This window comes from Epinephelus lanceolatus, chromosome 17, assembly GCF_041903045.1.
Source record: "Epinephelus lanceolatus isolate andai-2023 chromosome 17, ASM4190304v1, whole genome shotgun sequence".
NCBI lineage: Eukaryota > Metazoa > Chordata > Actinopteri > Perciformes > Serranidae > Epinephelus > Epinephelus lanceolatus.
This window is the reverse complement of record NC_135750.1, coordinates 37,997,852-38,017,133: the sequence shown is the minus strand read 5'-3', so window position 1 is coordinate 38,017,133 and position 19,282 is coordinate 37,997,852. Positions and strand designations below refer to the sequence as shown.

Sequence of the window (19,282 nt, the reverse complement as noted above, 5' to 3'; positions counted from 1 at the left end):
CATAGATAAAACAGCATATGCTGTTTTATCTATGGCGCACAGATTCAGTGAGTTTTTATGTTCCATGTAAACTCTGTTACCAGGTAAACTCTGTTACCAGGTAAACAGCAGCTGCATTAGTCTACTATTATAGATTTCATCTCAGTAATTTAGCCGCTTTGTCCAGTCCCTAATGTTCATTATTGGTCCACATTTAAAGGAAAACCGCGTGCATTAAAATTTGATGACGGTCAATTGGCCAATGAGAGCTGCTCAAAACGTATCAAATATTAATACCTTAATGCCCTGTGTTAAGTAATTAAGTCCCAGTGGTTTTTAGAAAGAGAGAAAATCGATGAGCCACATGGTTACATTTTTCATTTAATTGTTGCGGAGTTGGTATGATTGTGCGTGGAACAGCACCGGCACCATATCGTTAATAGGAAAAGCGCTGTAAACGCCGCTCGTTATTTATGATCTACGATTAAACCAAGTTACAACCATTTATTATGGCGCAATGAATATCCCTCTAATTTAAACCCGTTGCATATTCAGAGATCATTCCGGATTCATTAATAATTTTTAATGAATGTAGCCTAATGCCAAATAATGGCCTATCGTTTATTTGTATTATTAAAATGTCACTTTGGGGTTTCGGCTGCTTTTAGTCCTGGAGAGATGGCATGAAAAAATATTGCAGCAGCACATGCAGCTCCGTTTTGTTCCCACAGAACAAATGCATCCGTGTTTGTAGCAATGTCATCACTCTGAACATGAATTAATAATGGCGCCAGCTTCATAACAATAAATGAGTGGCCTGCATTAAATATCAATCATTTTTTTAGTGATTTATACTACTGTAGAATTTGAGCCCATTAGGTTAGTTTATTAAGGATCCCAAAAAATCTGCAGAATGGGTCAAAACAGACATGGTTGCATGTTTTTATTTTTGCTTTTTAAGGATAAACAGACGAGTGTTGTGAAGGTTTTATTGAATCAATGGTCTGTGTTTGCTTCAGGTGAATAATCTCAATAACGCCACCTCTGTGTGACGTTTAGAAGCTTTCCATATAGACGGAAACGGGCTCCTCGTTGTGCATAACTCCAAAGCTCCCTGTCTTATCAGAGCCACAAAACACTATAATGTAACTAACACAGCTATAATAACTGTACAACATATTAGAGGAAATCATGAATGATATGCAGATGCAGGAAAAAACGACTCAAAATAGAAGAAAAATAAATGTTCGATCACAAGACACCGAGTAGTTGTATCTTTGACTATAAGCCCTATGACGTCTAATGCGTAGATACTCTGATTAGTAATTCTTTTTCCCAACAAAAGTAATTCGCAATAGAATCGGTTAAGCAAATTGTAAGCTGCAATAGGCTAATGAAGAGCACAGTGATAAACAAATTATCTGTCAGTACTAGAAATCACGAAATTTATTAAGAAGAACAAGCAGTGACAGGAGAAAAGTGAAACGCATCAGCGGAACGGACGGAAACGCACGTTTACTTTTGGTGCTATACCGCTTTAGACTAAAATAAAATCCTGTGAACATTAGCGCGCCGGTGTGCGTGCGCGCGCTCGCCCACATGAAGAGTGTGAAGCAGATAAATCTTGCATAGTTGTGTTATTGATCTTGTCCAGCTGTTAATCGGTGTTTTATGAAGTGTGCCATAAAGCCTCCATAGTGCTCCCACGGTCTTTAGCCAATCGAGTTTCCAGGCCTAAAATTGGGTCTTAATCTCTCGCTGTCTATTTGGCAGTTTGATTGATGTCCTCGCGCGGCAAAGAGGATGGGTGGGGGGGACAAACAGTCCAGCCTCGCTCTCCTGCATGCACACACAGCCAGACGCACTAGATAACGACTGGAGCTCGAGCAGAAGAAGCCCAGACGTAAAGAATCCAGGGGAGCGGCGCGTGGAGCAACCTCTGTTCCTCGCGCCGGAGCTGGGGGCCCGCGCGGAGGCCATGGATCACATAGGGATTCTGGGTGCGCATCTGCAGCAGCACACGCACGTGGAGCCCATCAGCTTCGGCATCGATCAGATCCTCAGTAACGTGGAGCAGAGCTGCATGCTGGGCGCGCGGATGCACGAGCCGGACTACGGACACGGGGCCTACAACAGCGTCGCGAGCAGCGGCATGAACGGTGGCGGCTATACGTACGGTAACAGCGGATATAACAGCACCAGCAGCTCGTGTGGAATGGCTTCCCTCGGCGGGGCTTATCACATGAACATGGGCGTGAATGCCAATGGGACTAACGTGAGTTCCGCCGGGGTCATCCGTGTCCCCGCGCACCGGCCTCTGAGCTGCGGGAACTCCTCCGTGCCGCCGGTGAGCGGGAACATCAACAACCTGACCGCCCTGACGTTCCCCTGGATGGAGAGCAACCGACGCTACACCAAAGACAGGTTCACAGGTAGGCCTATAACACAATACAATACAATACAATACAATACAATAAGGTAATAGAATTGAAAAGAGAAGAATAGAACATAACATAATAAAATTGAATAGGATAGATTATTATATAATAGAATAGAATAAAATAACAATAGAATAGAATAGAATAGAATAGAACAGAATAGATTGGGCATAAGGAAACAGTATACACTAGTGTATTTTTAAAAGACACAAAAAATTAGATACTACAATTGAGCCATCAACTGTTCGTTGTAGCCTATGTTATTTCACTTCAGCAGATATAAGTGATATAATATATATAAAGCCTAAAGAATTTAATTTGCCTGCTTAACGAGTGAACCAGTGATTAATTACTGGCGATTATTCAGTCAGTAATTATTAGTGGCCAGCCAAGATGCCTGATCAAATGAGAACTAAGACAGCCCAGTCACCTTTAAAAAAAATATCGTTTAAAATATATTTAAAAAAAACTAACACTAACGAAGTAGAAATGGAAAAAAATACAGGAGTTTAGCTTTAAATAGCTAACCATTTTCAATACAAACAAGTATCAGCTTTTTACAATACACAGAAACAGAGCAGCAGCAAATACCTTGCTGTAGCCTATGCTTTACTGAAGTTGGTATATGTTCAGAATTGATGAATAATGATGGGAGTTCAATATGATACAATGAGCATCTAAAACCCAATTAAACCATGTTACTGTAAGAAAAATATAAATATGTTATAATTACATAGTCTATAAAGAAAAGCCCAGAAAATGTTTTTGGTTATGAGTTCAATTAACAAAAATCCAAATATGAAGATATACATTTTACATACATAATTTCATAATTGGATACATCGAAAAATCAAGTTCTCCAAAAGGTTCTTTGCTTATATCGTGTAAGAAACGAATGTGTAAATAAATAGCACACACATACACACCTACACACACACAGACTGAAAACAGTGAACTATGCGTTTTCAAATTAAAGGCCAAGACAAAGACAATAACAAAAGACAGTATGAACACCATGTTTAACCCTTTAACATCAAATACAGACGCCTCTGTTTCTGTCCTGTTCTGTCCTGTTCTGTCCTGTCCTCTACTGCGCTACTCTGCTGTGTCCTGTACTGTCCTGTCTTGTACTGTCCTGTCGTCCTGCCCTCCTGTCCTCCCCTAACCTGACTTGTACTATCCCTTTTGCTATCCTCTCCTTTTCTGTCCTGACTTGCCCTGTCCTGTCCTCTCCTGTCCTTTCCTGACTTATACTGTCCTCTCCTTTCCTTCCCTTTCCTTTCCTATCCTGTCCTGTCCTGTCTTGTCCTGTGCTGTTCTGTCCTGACTTGTACTCTCCCAACTTACCATCCTTTCCTGGCCTGTCTCTTCTGTCCTGATTTCGCTTGTCTTTTCCTTTCTCGTCTTGTCCTCCTGTCCTGACTTTTCCTTTCCTTTCATCTTGCCCTTCTGTCCTGTCCAGTGTCCCTCTCACCCCTCACTGTAACACGTCGTGTAGGTCATCCCTACCAGAACAGGACGCCTCCCAAGAAGAAGAAGCCTCGGACGTCCTTCACACGGCTGCAGATCTGTGAGCTGGAAAAGCGCTTCCACCGGCAGAAGTACCTGGCGTCTGCTGAGCGGGCCGCCCTCGCCAAAGCCCTGAAGATGACCGATGCTCAGGTCAAAACCTGGTTCCAAAACAGACGCACCAAATGGAGGTGAGTCATGCTTCATATGGCAAGAGCCTTTACCAGTGCACTGTTTTTTTGAATACTTAAGAGCCACCAACCCCACCAGATCCTCAGCATTCTTTTTGGAGGCCTGTTTGGCTTCTAAGGGGTTGCCTGGTGTCCTCCAGTGGCTATTAAAGAGCTCCAGCTGGTCCCTCTGGTCCATGCTATGTCATTATGTAAAGATTTTATACTTAAAAGACATGGCTGTTTCCATCATAAGCCTCACTCCCACTACTTGGGCTATCTTGTTCTTTTGTGCCTTACCTGAAAGTTCAGTGCACGTTTACACCAAGTCATAAGGGACTGTTCATTATTCATGAGGGGCAAGGTGCAAAAAAAAAAAAGAAGGGAGGGATGTCAAAACAAAAATTGAAGGACTCAGGAGGGATTTGTGTTTTTATTTTGGCTTAGGAAAGGGGCATAAAAACTTAAATGGTTTATTTTACTGCTAATTTTGTTTTAAAAAAAAGCCAATATGACATCATTTATTACAACCAGAAACCATAAAAACAGAAATTATCCTTGGATTTTCAAATTTCCGACAATCCGTGGACACATCATGTGCAACAAATGCAAACAAACTAACAAAAAAAATCTGATCTTAAAATGGTGATATCAACAAAATCACTTCATTAATGCCTCATTTAAAATTTGGCCAAAAATAAACCTGCTGCACAAACTAACCAGCATGCATGACAAGAGTGGAAAAACAGAGGCTTTTTTTTAACTCCAGGATTTTATCTTCAACTTTTAACATTCAAACCTCAAAGCGCAAGTTTTAGAAATCTACTACTAAAACTACTTTATGGCGCAGGGAGGGTCATGCATTTTCCACCAGTCATTCAGGAAGGCTCAAGGAAAATTATTTGTAGCTTCGGGGAGGGTAAAAAAAAAAACAAAAAAAAAAAACAAAAAACAATCCCTAACAAAAAAAATGAGCCAGTTATAAGGTACAGCTGAAACTAATATGGTCTAATGCAACAGTCCTGCATAAATCCTCCTTCATGGTGGTTCTAATGTTCAGTGTGTGTTGAAACTGTTTAGAGAGCAGCTGATTCAACTTTCTGCTCACTGTGTTCGCTGCAGTTTGTGGTTCTGTTAAATGTATTAGGGTTATACTGAGAGGGCTCTGCTTTTTAGTTTACCCATACTAATTTAAACTGGGTGGACAAAATATTTATTGTTGTTGGAGTATTGAATTCTATAATGAATTGTATATATATATATATATATATATATATATATATATATATATATATATATATATATATACATATATATGAATATAAAAACATTAGTTCACATTTTAACAACCTTTTTTTATTCAATCGAACTATTTAAATATATTGTAAGTGCACAGTGATATTGTTGGTAATTGGGCTTGATTTAGTTAGGCTGAATAGGCTTTATAAACTGTTGTCAAATTAACTCAAAACTCTAAAATTGTAAACTTACCATAAACGATTATGTCAAGCTCACAATGGATGATGTTTTGTGTCAAGAGAACATTATGTCATTCTGACAATATGGGGCATTTGTGTAGACTTTTTGTGTTATGGATGGTTTTGGGTTTACAGTGAGATAAACACTGACTGCGGTCTCATTTGCTGACTTGATATGAAGCGACCCCTGCCCCCATTTGCATCAGGAGACATAGAAAGCTTCCTTTACAGTGTCAGCCTTCAGTCAGAATAAAGTGAGGCAGAAATAAAACATTGTGGCTGTTTGTTTTTTTTTTAAGGAAAAAACCCGTATTCGTTCACTTTAACGGCATTTTCGGCAAATTATTTATCAAAAAGAAATAAGGTAAAAGGGCGGCCAACATTTTTATAAAGCCTAGATGAAAAATGAAAAACCTTCTTGGATGTGTCATACAAATTCATTTAAAACCATAAACGGATTCATCATAAATCTGTCTCGCAGTATCGAATAACATTTTCGTCAGTAATATAAAGAGTACAATGTTATTTTGAAAAACATTTTAACGCTTAAGTGGACAAGGCAGAAACTCAAAAACAGTCTTTGAAATATTGTCTCTGCGTCTGCGTTATTCAAAAATAATCCTTGTTTACATAAGAGGAAAGAAAATGTTATTGACAAACAAACTTATTTTACTTTTTTTAAAAGGATCTGAGCGGCTAATTTCGTGTAAATATATACATATACATATATATATATATATATATATATATATATATATATATATATATAGCCTATACTATTCTCCTGAATTAATAGGTCTTTCTAGTTAGGCTATTTGAATATTTTTAATAGCCTACTACAATTTTAACAATGATTTCGAAATGCATGTTTTATAATGCCACGGCTTCTTTACCTTATTTTTTAGGATAATGATTAGATTTTGTAATAATTTACCTACTGTAAAGACATTAGTATCATCATAATAATAATTAGTAGTAGTAGTAGAATAAATCCTCAATGGTATAATAACTGGATGCCGTGTCGTCCGATAGTTCAACCCAGGAAATCCACCTTTTAAATCAACTATTGTTGTTAGTTGATAAAACAATGGAGGACAGAAACACAGAGTGCTATATTAGGTTATGAAATTAGGATTATTGTATGCGTTTTGGTTGGATTAAGAACGTCACCGCGGTGTTTTGTTGTTGCCGTTGCAGGCGGCAGACGGCGGAGGAGCGGGAGGCGGAGCGGCAGCAGGCCAACCGGATCCTCATGCAGCTGCAACAGGAGGCCTTCCAGAAAACCATCAACCAGCCGGTGACTCCGGACCCGTTATGCCTGCAGAACAGCTCTCTGTTCGCCCTGCAAAACCTACAGCCATGGACCGAGAACACCGCCAAGATCAGCAGCGTGTCGGCCTGCGAGTAGAGCCAACACACGGCCTCCAGCTGGGGATCTGCGCCGGTGTTGCACCGATACCGACTGACTGCTGGAAGGCAGAGACACGGGCTGTAGGCCGCTGAGGTGGTCCGAGCAGGGGAGATCAGGTCATCTCTCTGCTCTTATTATCATCCACCTTCTGTCAGACAGACTGTGGTGCTGCAGCTTACAATAGATGGGGTCCCTCTGCACGGCTCTCATCTAATGGGGGTCTGATCCGGATCCTGCAGAGGTCTGGACTGAATGCCTGTTTCAGCCCTGCAGAGAGCAGATGGACATTTTGGAAATACTTCGGAGTCATCACGATGAACATTGTGCTACTTTAAGTGCAAGATGTCGATGAGAGGACCAGAGCAGACTGGTATCAGTGAGTTGTTGTATTATAGTTTACCTATAAGGGATTTGATGTTTCATAAACAGCATATTTTCATATTTGTGTGTACATCTCTGCCATCACTGTCTGTCTGTTTCTGTATACGTGTTTCTCTGGCAATTTATGGACTGTTTACACAACTGCAAAGTAACAGAGCACTTGTTTTAGCACCTTTCTATGAACTCATAATGTGACAAAATGAAAAAGACTCCATGTGATGATTTAAGGCAACATTTACCATTTTATGATTTTGAGAGAAATAGCCCTAAAGGTCACCAAAGCTTCAGATTTTAAAAAATCACATTTATTGGTCACAGTATGACCACATTTCATATTTCCCTGGACTCTTATTTTTGTATAAACATTTTACTGTATTTTCTTATTTCTCTCTCACCACTGTGCTGAAGTGTGGAAGCAGGTCAGGTGTGTGTGTGTGTGTGTGTGTGTGTGCGTGCGCGCGTGCGTGTAAAAGCTCTAAAACAGCCTAAATATTTTATTCATACTGATGACTATAATATATTTTGGACACTGAAATTCATTTTTCTTTCTGCAGAGATGAGAATACAAGTAAATTCAAAATCTATTTAGTATGAATATCTTCAGTAACTTTTATTTTGCTCAGTGTAAATACATTTTTTATTCATGTTCATTTTCATGTCACGTATAGACAATATAGATTTTGTCACTTTGAGTAAATTTAAAGGCAGAAACTAGTTTCTTGTTCCCACAGTTATTTTTGAATCACTGATGTTGTGCAGTGTCTTGATCAGTCCTAAATCACTATCAGGCACAAAACATAATTATAAACATGAGACGTTATACATGTGTTAAAATAATGACAATAGGCAACATGTATCCAGTCTGGAAGACCCTCAGTTACAACACATGGCAGCCACGCATTCATATATACAGAATAACAGCCATATGTGATAACAACCAATAAAAATAAAACCAAGGCTGCCCTACTGCATATACTCATATCTGACAACTTCATATGGAAATATGGGAATATGTAGCAATAAAGATTCAGTGTAAGATTTAGGGGGAGTTAATGGCATCTAGCAGTGTGGATTGCAGATGAGTGTTCATCGTTAAGGAGGTTTTTCCTTAAAGCCAAATTATCAACAGAGGTCTCTTCTTCTCCAAAACACAAAGACCAGGTGATTTAAATCAGTAAACCACTGAATAAAGCAGTGTCACATTAAAAAGATCAGTTTTTTATGATGTTCTTGTCACAGAGGTGCTGCAAACTGGAGGTGGTCGACACCAAAATGCAAAAACGCGACTGTCCCTATCTAGAGCCGGTGTTTGGTTTGTCTGTTCTGGGCTACTGTAGAATCATGTAAAATAGAGGAAAAGAAGTCCACACACCGAAAAAGCTCCAATGCAAATAAAATTTAATCACTTCATAGGATGGGTGATGTTTCGGGCGCAAGGCCCTTCCTCAGACAGAGTAAAACACAATATTGACTGATAAGACCAGAGCCCTGAAACCTGCAATAAATCTTTTATAACACTTTATTGACATATGTAACATATAACATATAACAGTTCAAATATGTAAATTGTGATGAGCAAGCAGCCAACCTGGAGCTTGGTATTATTCCAGCACAGCTGGTTCTCATCCCTGTGAAGATGGAAGTGTATTTTGAAAAGACACAATGTATGTAACAAACATAATGCTGGGCTCACACCTGCAAATGCTTCACAATAAAAGCATGTTTCGAAAATGGAGGGATTCTCTCAACCGAAGTTATAAGGGGCTTTTAATTTGAAACAGATACAGGAAGTGTTGAGTTTGAAATGACGGCGTGATGCATTAACTCTAACAAGGCAAATGGGAACAGATTAGAAGTAAAATAGAAAATTACAGAGGGAATAATAAGTAAAGGCCCATCTCTTATGTAGTCTGTTTTAAATGAAGCTGGTGCCCTCAGCAGTTGTGGTGAGTAAAAGCCCTGCCACTATTTTTAAATGTATTCCTATACGTCCTCCATTATGAAGAAATAACATTCTTTCCTAGCCTGAAGCTAATGGCAGTATTCACCAGGTTGCTGAGGTGCCATCATTTTGTGTTGTTGCCATACAGTTGTCTACCACTGTGTTTCTATTGGTCAAAGTGACGGCTGTGAGGGGAGCAGTCATGAATGGCAGAAAGAAAATCAAACATGCTAGACTTTCTGTCAGGACTTAGTGAGGCGTCCAAGACATGGCGTCAATTGTCGTCTACTGTGACACACTACACAAGATAACAGGATGGATTATCGTGTACGACACTCATTGTTGTCCACAATCCAAGCTGACAGCATACAACACTACGTTGGGCTATAATCAGGCTGATTTTGTGCAGTGTGAACCTAGCATAAATTGACATAGAGTCCCGGAACATCAGCAACAGACACAAAAGGATACCTAGTGTATCATATAGATATGAAAGTCCACTGACAAAGTGGCAATATTTGATGAGTTGAGATGAGAACAGGTTGTCCAGCATATACTGGGAACAATGGAAAGAAAAGAGAATTGACGGACTTAAAGGGAAATTTCGGTTTATTTCAACGCGTCTCCTATCATCTTAAATTTGTTTCAAGTCACTAGTGACATAGAAATAATAGTTAGCATGTTAGCCGTTAGCCTAGACACAGCCGTAGCGTCAGACCTGTTAAAACTTAATTGATCGGGCATCCATTCAAGTGCAAAGTTAGTCCACTAAACAAGCTTTTTCTCTACAAAGACCGCCTCATATCGTTAGGATAAATGTCAGAGAACATATAGAAAACGACATGTAAACGTGTTGTCTTACCTTACCGGTGTGGTGCCATGTTTGTTGTTTACCATTTAGCTAAGGCTGCAACCGGTCCCATTCCTTGCAACAGAGGTATTCCTCTTCTGTGGGCATTGGGGAACAGCATTCACAGGTAACGTTACACCGCCAATCTCCAGAGCTAAATCCTTCCAGCAGCCATTCCTCCTCTGTCGTCCTCTAACATTACCTGTTGTGCCTCTCTCTCTCTCTCTCCTCCTCCGTTCTTCAATTTCAAGAAGGTAACGTTAGAGGATGACAGAGGAGGAATGGCTGCTGGAAGGATTTAGCTCTGGAGATCAGTGGTGTAACGTTACCTGTGAATGCTGTACCCCAATGCCCACAGAAGAGCAATACCTCTGTTGCAAGGAATGGGACCGGTTGCAGCCTTAGCTAAATGGTAAACAACAAACATGGCACCACACCAGTAAGGTAAGACAACACGTTTACATGTCGTTTTCTATATGTTCTCTGACATTTATCCTAACGATATGAGGCGGCCTTTGTGGAGAAAAAGCTTGTTTAGTGGACTAACTTTGCACTTGAAGGTTGCCCGTTCAATTAAGTTTTAACAGGTCTGACGCTACTATGCGCCCCGGCTGTATCTAGGCTAACGGCTAACATGCTAACTATTATTTCTATGTCACTAGTGACTTGAAACAAATTTAGGACGATAGGAGATGGGTTGAAATAAACCGAAATTTCTCTTTAATGGTGAAACAGCAGATCATTTTTACAGGACAAAACTCCAAAGTGAATGTCTATCCATTCATCAGCTATCGCTGCTTAACCTTTTAGAGGGTCGTATGGGGGCTGGAGCTGATCCAAGGTCACATTCACGCTCAAGTTGATACCTATGGGCCAGGTAGAGTTACCAACTGCACATATTTGGACTGTGGGGGGAAACTTTTGACACGCTCTGATGAATCTCTATTATCTAAACTGACGATGTTTTTTGGGGTAATTTGTACAAATACAGCTCCAGTATTCTTTCCCCATCATGGGTCACACTTTGAATCATGTAAACCACACTTTGGGGTTTCAAGTGTTATCTCGTCCCATTTATCATAAACTGTTCTGCAGAGTGCAGATGGCTGAAAAAGTGTCATTTTGAAGTTGAAAAACCTTGAGGGAAAAATGTCAAGAAGCAGGTCGTTTCACTGAAGGCTCTCACATATAGTTCCAGAGGATTGTGCATGAAGGGTGGATGCCCAAAGGAAATCTGCTGAAGATTTTTCAGTTTAGAATGTGACAAAGATTGGTTATTCAGATTCTTTTTTCAATACTGTACACAACACACTCTCGTGTTTTCTTTGTTCCTCTTTTACATAGACGTCTCACAAAATGTGTATATTTTGATGCATATCTATAAACATTCTGTGATGAAAAAAATATGTAAATGTAATTTTGTCCAAGAATTTTTGGGTGTGTGTTAGAGTCAGCAGTGTATGCTGATTCAGCTGTTTAGCAATGTGCGTGTGTTAGTGTATGTGCGTGTGTGCGTGTGTGTGTGTATAGTGTGTGATGTGACATTCTCCAGGACTGCTCTCTAAAAGGTTGAAGAGGAATGTAAAGAAGAATTTCATCATCCACTCAGAAACATCTGCACTGAGCTGATGGAGCTGAGCTCCACTGAAACCTGATGGCATTCCTCTCTCTCTCTCTCTCTCACACACACACACACACACACACGACTTTACCCTGGGGAGAGAGCTGATAAAGATGAAGCCAGTTGAGAAAAATACACCACTCTGCACAGCACAAATGTTTGTTTTTTTGTTTTGTTTTCCAGCTTTCTTTTTGGCCCTTCACTTCGAATAAAGAAAAATCCTTATTACAAGATTTTGTTTTTGGCTTTATTAGACAGGACAGACTTCAGTGTGAGGAGGGAGAGCGGAGGGATGACATGCAACAAAGGGCCACAGGCTGGAATCAATGCCTTTGTACATGGGATGCCCGCTATAACCACTGAGCTATTGGGCACCCTGAGTAATGAGAAATTGTAATGCTCCATCATACAGTGATATTTTACAGCACATTATTCTTCCAACTGTGTTTATCCTTTTCCTTTTTCATTGTGACTATGTTCCTGCGCACAAAGCCAGCTCCCTAAACAAATGCACTTCCCACTTTGCTGTCAAAGACCCTGACCTCAAACCCATCCAACACCGCTGGGATAAACCCGAGCTCTGACTGCGAGCCAGACCTAACCACTATCAACATCAGAGTTGGACTTCACTGATGCTCTTGTGTCTGAAGGGGAGCACATCTCTGCAGCAGGTTCCACATCTCGTAGAAAGCCTGAAACCAGAGGAGAGAAGGCTGCACATTCATGAACATGGTATCGGAATCACACGATAGACTGACACATACAGTTTGTATGGAATGTCCACAGTATACAGTATATCCACATACAGTCACATATGACTCAAGGTCACCAACAATTTGGCGACAGTGTGAAGGTTTACTCTCTTGGAAAAAGTAGACCTAATATAAATTTTTCTCAGCGTCCACTAACAAGCTCTTTTCAGAGCTTTCAACCTTTTCTTGTGCTTTTCATCAAGGATCAGCTGTCAAAGTTGCTCACTGTACACATACAACCGCTTTCAGGTGCTTCTGATGATACAAAGAGTCACTCCAAGGTGTTTGTGACACTCTTGGTCTCATGCAGGAAGTGAGCAAATGGTCTCTTATTTTTGAAGTCATATCCACAATATGTTCTCATTTCGTTAGTATACATTGATTTCTGGGATTCACCAATCTTATTTTTGCTCTTCTCGTAAGACAAAATGTTGTGAGTAGTCGAGAGAAATCTTACTAAGATAAGAAACATTATCACAATCCACAAAATTGTATGTCTAAATTTGAGGAACATTAAAAATGCAGCATCAGATTTAGATAATGTCTCACAGTAATTACAATGATTGGATTATAAATTTGTGGGCCACACACATCTCACTATACTTGGTCCATTGATCCCAATTACTGTAATTTCAGTTATTGTGCTGCCCAGTGCTGGAATGTAACTAAGAACATTTACTCAAGTGCTGTACTTAAGAACAAATTTGAGATATTATTACTTTACTTGCGTATTTTAATCTCATGCCACTTTCTACTTACACTTTTTTGTACCTTTTACTCCACTACAATTATTTGATAACTTTAGTCCATTATAAATTATTTTAGATTTTTGTACACAAATCATATGAAAATATACCAGCACAGCTGAAATGATTAGTCAATTGATCAGAATATTAACTGTAATTGTTTTAGTCATTTTAAATGCAAAAACCATTTCATGGTTCCAGCTTCTCAAATATGACATCTTGCTGCTTTTTCTTTTGATTGGTTTGATTTATTACATTAATTACAAGTGTCTGCACTGATTACTTTTAATTTTAAAACTTTAATACATTTCTATGATTGTACTTACATACTCTTAGTTAAGTAACATTTTCAATGCAGGACTAGTAACCAAGTATATTTTTTACCTTTTGGTATTAGTAGGCTACTTGTACTTTTTAAGTAAAGGATCTGAATACTTTCTCCACCACTGCTGTTAACACACATTAACAGCGCAACAGATGTGGCTGTGATTACTGTACAGTGCTTGCTCCCCCTACTGGCCTCCGATAAACACTGCACTGGTTTATCGCCATTTTCCGTCGCTACATGATGATGCAATTTGCGTAGACGAAGCGCGACAAAACAAGAACAACAACATAATTGTATAAGTGTCCGAGCAGCAGAAAGTCACAGAGTTACTCTGCTTTTCTCTGTTCTCCAAACAGCTGCAGACATGTCTCTGAGTCTGCGGTTAACGTTTAGTGCTTCGGCCAGCAGACTGCTACAGTCCTACAGTTTAAATACAGGTCAGTGTGTGCTGCTGTTAGCAAATGTAGCCTCAGGAAAGGAACTAACTCCAGGATTTTCTCGTGTGCTAAAACTGCATTCACAAAGCTGCTGTTTTTATACTGAAGTGTTTAACACACCGTAGAGTATGATACAGAGTAGGCTAATGGCTATGGTAGAGCTAAACTCTGACATTGATCGTTAGCTAAGGGTTAAATCAGAGCTGGAGGTCTTTTGAGGCTGACTGTGTCCTACATTGTACACTGGCTGCAGACAGCCCAGTGACTCCACATTATCCTGGTTTCCATTGTGTCTTGTTCAGGGTGTTCCCGGGCAGCCAGCGGAGCGGTGAAGGACAAAGAGCCGCTGAAGAAAGCCAAAACTCCGCAGGGTCGGTTTGACAGCTCCGAGAAGAGCCAAGATGTTCTGCAAAGTGAGTATTCTGACCGTCTGTCTTTGATTTGGACTCAAACTGAGAGATCAAATTACAAAGGAATACTTTATCAATCCTCAGCCTATGTTAGGACATGCCTGCAGTGACTGAAGGAAAAAATCAAATGTGGAAAAACTTCTTGATGAACTGAAGTCATAGGAGTCTGTGTTTAACAACAGCCAGAGTTCCCACAGTCATGAAATTCCTGGAAAAGTTATGAAATTAGAGAAACTGTTTTCCAGGCCTGGTTGGTTTGGATTTCACAAAATGTATTGGAAAAGTTTTGACAGTACACAGTTAGGGCCATTGTTTAAGATATCTTCAGTAAAATACCCAAAATTCAGACATGTTGTCAAACTCAGCTCAAATCCCAGCTACATCAGCTGATCTCAAACAGCCCAATCAGCTGATTGATGGAGGGTAGTCAGCAGATAGATCACATGATTCCTTTCTATGTAACCAATTGGCAAATCTCATTCAGGGCGCCCTATCTAAACTGCTTTGGCCTACTTACTGTTGCTGCTTCCTCTGCAAGCTGCTTTGCAACCCACCTCCACCCCAGCTCCTCCTTTTTTCACGTTGTGTCTGACTTATCAATGTCATTTCTGTTTGTCATCGATGCTGCTCTGTTCTGTTCCTGGGGGGTCTTTGCTGCTGCTCTCCTTGCCTTAGGCTTTCCTGGTAGGCGTGTGGAAGGGCACAGAGGTATGCTCTCTCTGCCTTTGGCTGGCCGAGGAAAGGCAGAGAAGCCCCATAACAGAGCTATACCACCATATAATACTGCAAATGAAAATGAGCATTGATAAATTTCACTTTTAGTTCAGTTTCCCATCAGGCAGGGCTGTCTGGGAAGTACTGAGCATATAAATGGATAAATGAGATCTAGGTTATACGGCATGAGTTTTTGAGAGTTTGTAAATGGATATTTTTAACATACTTTTGCTATTGTCAAACATGGACCCCTATGACTTCAATTTGTCAAGAATTTTCTCAGTATTTGTATTCTCGTTTCACTGTGGGGGCATGCAAGAAAGTTTTCTTCATGAATTCAACATAACCCGGGGTGAGTTACTGATAAACAAATGGTCATTTTGGGGGTTAAGTATTCCTTTAATGTTGAGTAGAATCTACAGTTCTTCTTGATTGCAGCAGTACAATCATGAAAGGCAGTTAAGAGAACATATGTTGTGTTTATTAATAATGTTGTTGGTTAGTTAGTCTTCCAGCACTGGCCACAGCAGACAGATCAGTTCTTGAAAATTTCATATCAGTGCACTTTATAAAAAAATGCAGTCACATGTTTTTGTTTGCATACCTTTATCAAGAATCTGATCAGAATGTCTCATTAGAAACACATATAGTTCACACAAAGTGATCATTATTACAGTAATTACATCCAGTTGCCAGTTTATTAGGTACACCTAGGTATAATAAAGCAGTCCTGAATTAAATCCATTATGATGCTTCTAATGTTCAGTTTTTTGTGAAACTGTTTAAAGGGCTGCATGGCATTTCTGTCGAATTGTATGTTTCTTATATTTTGTCCACCCCATTTATAGTGTATACAGTATTAGAAACATCACTCAGTATAACATACAATAATTCATCAACAGTCCAAACTGAATCCTCCAAACTGTGACCATGAAGTTCAGTCTGCATCTAATGAGTGTGAAAGTTCATTCTTGACTTAAAGAGAAAGCAGACAAAAACAGCTAAATAACCTTCTGTGGAATGCAGTTGTAAGCCCAGGAAAAGGCCAGTAAGTGGACCTTGAGTGACAAAATGTTGTCAAAAAAAGGGAAGTGCTGGCTGCGTTAGTTGAAGCTAGGTGGACCTAATAAATTTGACACTGTGGATACTGTATGTTTTTGAAGTAAAGCAGTTGTGGGAGGAAATCTTCTCAACTGAAGCAGCGTCTCTCAAACTGAACCATTCCCTCTCTGTCCTCCAGAGTTCCCTGATGATGTTAACCCTGTAACCAAGGAGAAGGGGGGTCCTCGGGGTCCAGAGCCCACCCGCTACGGAGACTGGGAGAGAAAAGGCCGCTGTGTCGACTTCTAGTTCAGTGCTCATTCATCTGATACATCACAACTGTTATATAGAGATTTATAGTCAGTGGCACTTTGTAAATCGTTGATGCTTGTTGCTGTACACTTAAAAGTCTGACCTTCTCATCAGAAGGTGAGAATCAGGTAAAGATACAAAGTGTGTTTCTGACTGTGACTGTAGAGATACTTCCAGGGAACAAGGAGAACATTCAGCATACGTTCTGGACAACTTAAATAAGTGTACCATATGTGTATCCTGCCTGTAAATGTTGTGCATTTTGTTTAAAGGGTGATGCATAAAACAAATGTCATGTAAAATGATTTAAATATGGAAAGCTGCGAGACACAGTGATGGTGTTTGGTTGCAGGTGAGGATGGTTCTGAGTGCTGCTTCTGTAAGATTACTATGTTCTGTCCACAAGTATGAATGTTAAGATAAATTAATGAGAAGCTGATTCTATGTTCAAGTGCTGTGTGTCAGTCAATTTGTTTTGAGCATGTATTACACCTTAAAGAATGTCTGTACCTGAATTAGTCTGACTATACAGGGTTACCAAATGAATGCCTCAATTAAAACAAAAAGTTGAACCAGTCATATGGTTTGTTTCCCACAATAACCTAAACTAGTCCATACCCATTGAGTACAGCATACCATACCATGACTTAGTCATACCAAAAATTAGAAAGAAAATATAAACATTGGGCCACAGGGGGAGCCACTGCGATCAGTTGCATTTTAGCCATTTTTAAGCATTTTTCTGTTGTTATAGCGCCACCCAGTTGCCAATCAGAGTTAAATTTCTCCAGTCACCTTGAGGCGTCCTGTTCTACATATCTACCAAGTTTAGTAAAAATCGATATGGCGGTTAGGCCTAGATAAGAAATTAGCTCTCTAGCACCCCCATTTTGTTTGATCGGGTCAATAATGGAGGGGTCCCCTCAGATTATGTGTGGTCATAGGCCTACAAAGTTGCGTGGTGATCGGTGAAACCCTTGAGATGTTCTACACCTTTATGTGATGAGCCACACCCTCCACAATATTCATTGCCTTATAGAAGCTCAGTTTTAGTAAGTTTTCCAACTTTTGCGAAGAGGGAACTTTAGATATTGGTCCCTAGATTATGTTCACTGAGTTTCATGCAGATCAGTCAAACTTCCTAGGAAGAGATCGATTTTAAGTCTTTTTCAAAAATTCTAAATGACAGAAAATCTATATAACTGGAAGTTATGGGTTCTTGAAGCAAATTTGTTCCTCATGAGGAGAGGCATCTCTGTGCAAAGTTTCATGTGTCTACAGCATAGGAGGCATGAGATATGCCCATTCAAAGTTTGCAATAGCGCCCCCCTTTGGCCAATTGATGTAATATTGCTTCATTCACATCCTCCCATGACCCCTCTACCACTGTGCCAAATTTCACATGGATTGACCAAGTCAGTGAGGAGAAAAATGTGGAACAGACACACAGACCGTTTTCGTCATTATATAGTAAGATCTGTTTTTTCTACTAATAACTGAATTTGTTTAACATCTGATCATAATGCGATCACACTGAGGTGACACTAGAAACACTATTGCTGCCTCGTTTGAACACAGCTTTTAAACAGACTGGTGTCTGTGGGTGCACACTGGTTTGGATGGATCATATGCGATTGCTGTTTGTGTGGCTTCAAGGAAAAAGAAACCAATTCTTTATCAATAGGACAAAGTCATGTAATTCAGACACTTTTTTTTGGTAGATTTTTGGTAGACCTAGAAAACCACCTAACACTCTGAAAACTACCTTGAGTTATACCTTTAGATATTGTTATGTATCTCCTCTATATTTCTATAAAGAAAATATGTTGACAAGTAAAATACTTAAAAAACTTTAGACAATCAAACACATCAAGAACCCCAACCACATTCTGATGACTCTGATGTTCAGGTAAAATGGGACAGTCATTTTTGTCTTTTAGGGGGTTAAGTCCATTTATCAGTTAAGTCGTTAATTGATTAAGCACTTGTGGTTCCCTCATCTTAAAGTCAATGAGTTTTTTTGAATGGGTCTTTGGTTACATGCCTGAAATAAGGTGTGTGGCTAACACATGCTTAAGAGACTTTCATGTTTTGTTATACAACATAGAATACATCAGTACCCTGCTCTTAAATTTTGAAGCTTTTATGTGTCGGTTGCTAACAAGTGGCTAAATAAGACTACAGAAGGTCATCTTGTCAAACATGGCTTTACAGCCTTGTGGTGGTGATGCTAAGTCAACATTTTTTAGTTCTGGTGATTGCATTTGCCCTTCAAAAATAATGAGAGCAGTTGTCATTTGCACAGATTTTCTTGCTGGACAAAATGTGTACGTATCATAAACATTTATTTGCTACAGAGTTTATTTTCTGCAATAACCCAAAATCCAATGGAAAAAAATCCTATAGGCTTTTTGATGAGGGAACAGGGCGACGCTAACATTCATGTCAGCCTACGAAAAAACATCATCCCTGGAGCACTCTATTGTAGCTGACATGGACTTAATGCATCATATCTTCTAAGTGACAAAAACATTTAAATTAGAATTATATTATATGTCTACATAAGCTATAAACTACAAAAACTATTCGATTAAATGATTAATTTCTTACGTTCTTAAATATTTTTGTCAGATATGCAGTGATGATTGCTGGGTTATTTGTATGTTGATGTTGTCCAATGTCAAGTCTATAATTGTGTCAAGCATACATGCATAATAGTGTGCACTGGGACCTGTCGTAACTTCCTTACACCACTGATACATG

The 19,282-nt window shown here is 39.5% G+C and overlaps 2 protein-coding genes across 3 annotated transcripts; both read left to right on the top strand.

Moving 5' to 3' along the window:
* The first annotated feature begins 1,807 nt into the window (after positions 1–1,807).
* Positions 1,808–9,507, top strand: tlx1 (T cell leukemia homeobox 1). 2 transcript variants are annotated; one of them, XM_078160639.1, is made up of 3 exons: positions 1,808–2,411; positions 3,916–4,117; positions 6,772–9,507. In XM_078160639.1, exons 1-3 carry the CDS (start codon positions 1,823–1,825, stop codon positions 6,980–6,982), a joined length of 1,002 nt encoding a protein of 333 aa, XP_078016765.1. In that variant the 5' UTR covers positions 1,808–1,822; the 3' UTR covers positions 6,983–9,507. The 2 variants fall into 2 exon arrangements, with proteins under 2 accessions (XP_078016765.1, XP_033468579.2); XM_033612688.2 differs by having other exon boundaries at positions 3,880–4,117.
* A 4,340-nt stretch (positions 9,508–13,847) lies between these two features.
* sdhaf4 (succinate dehydrogenase complex assembly factor 4) lies at positions 13,848–17,096 on the top strand. The gene is made up of 3 exons (XM_033616825.2): positions 13,848–14,042; positions 14,345–14,455; positions 16,407–17,096. The coding sequence occupies exons 1-3, from the start codon at positions 13,970–13,972 to the stop codon at positions 16,514–16,516; spliced, it is 294 nt and encodes a 97-aa protein (XP_033472716.1). The 5' UTR covers positions 13,848–13,969; the 3' UTR covers positions 16,517–17,096.
* The last annotated feature ends 2,186 nt before the right edge of the window (positions 17,097–19,282 follow it).

Bases quoted from the DNA above. Each gene is read 5' to 3' on its own strand.
- tlx1 (XM_033612688.2), top strand. From the start codon at position 1,823: ATGCACACACAGCCAGACGCACTAGATAACGACTGGAGCTCGAGCAGA. The intron at 2,412-3,879 runs GTAGGCCTATAA...TGTCCTGTCCAG, and splicing joins CACCAAAGACAGGTTCACAG to TGTCCCTCTCACCCCTCACT. The intron at 4,118-6,771 runs GTGAGTCATGCT...TTGCCGTTGCAG, and splicing joins AACAGACGCACCAAATGGAG to GCGGCAGACGGCGGAGGAGC.
- sdhaf4 (XM_033616825.2), top strand. From the start codon at position 13,970: ATGTCTCTGAGTCTGCGGTTAACGTTTAGTGCTTCGGCCAGCAGACTG. The intron at 14,043-14,344 runs GTCAGTGTGTGC...TGTCTTGTTCAG, and splicing joins GTCCTACAGTTTAAATACAG to GGTGTTCCCGGGCAGCCAGC. The intron at 14,456-16,406 runs GTGAGTATTCTG...TCTGTCCTCCAG, and splicing joins GAGCCAAGATGTTCTGCAAA to AGTTCCCTGATGATGTTAAC.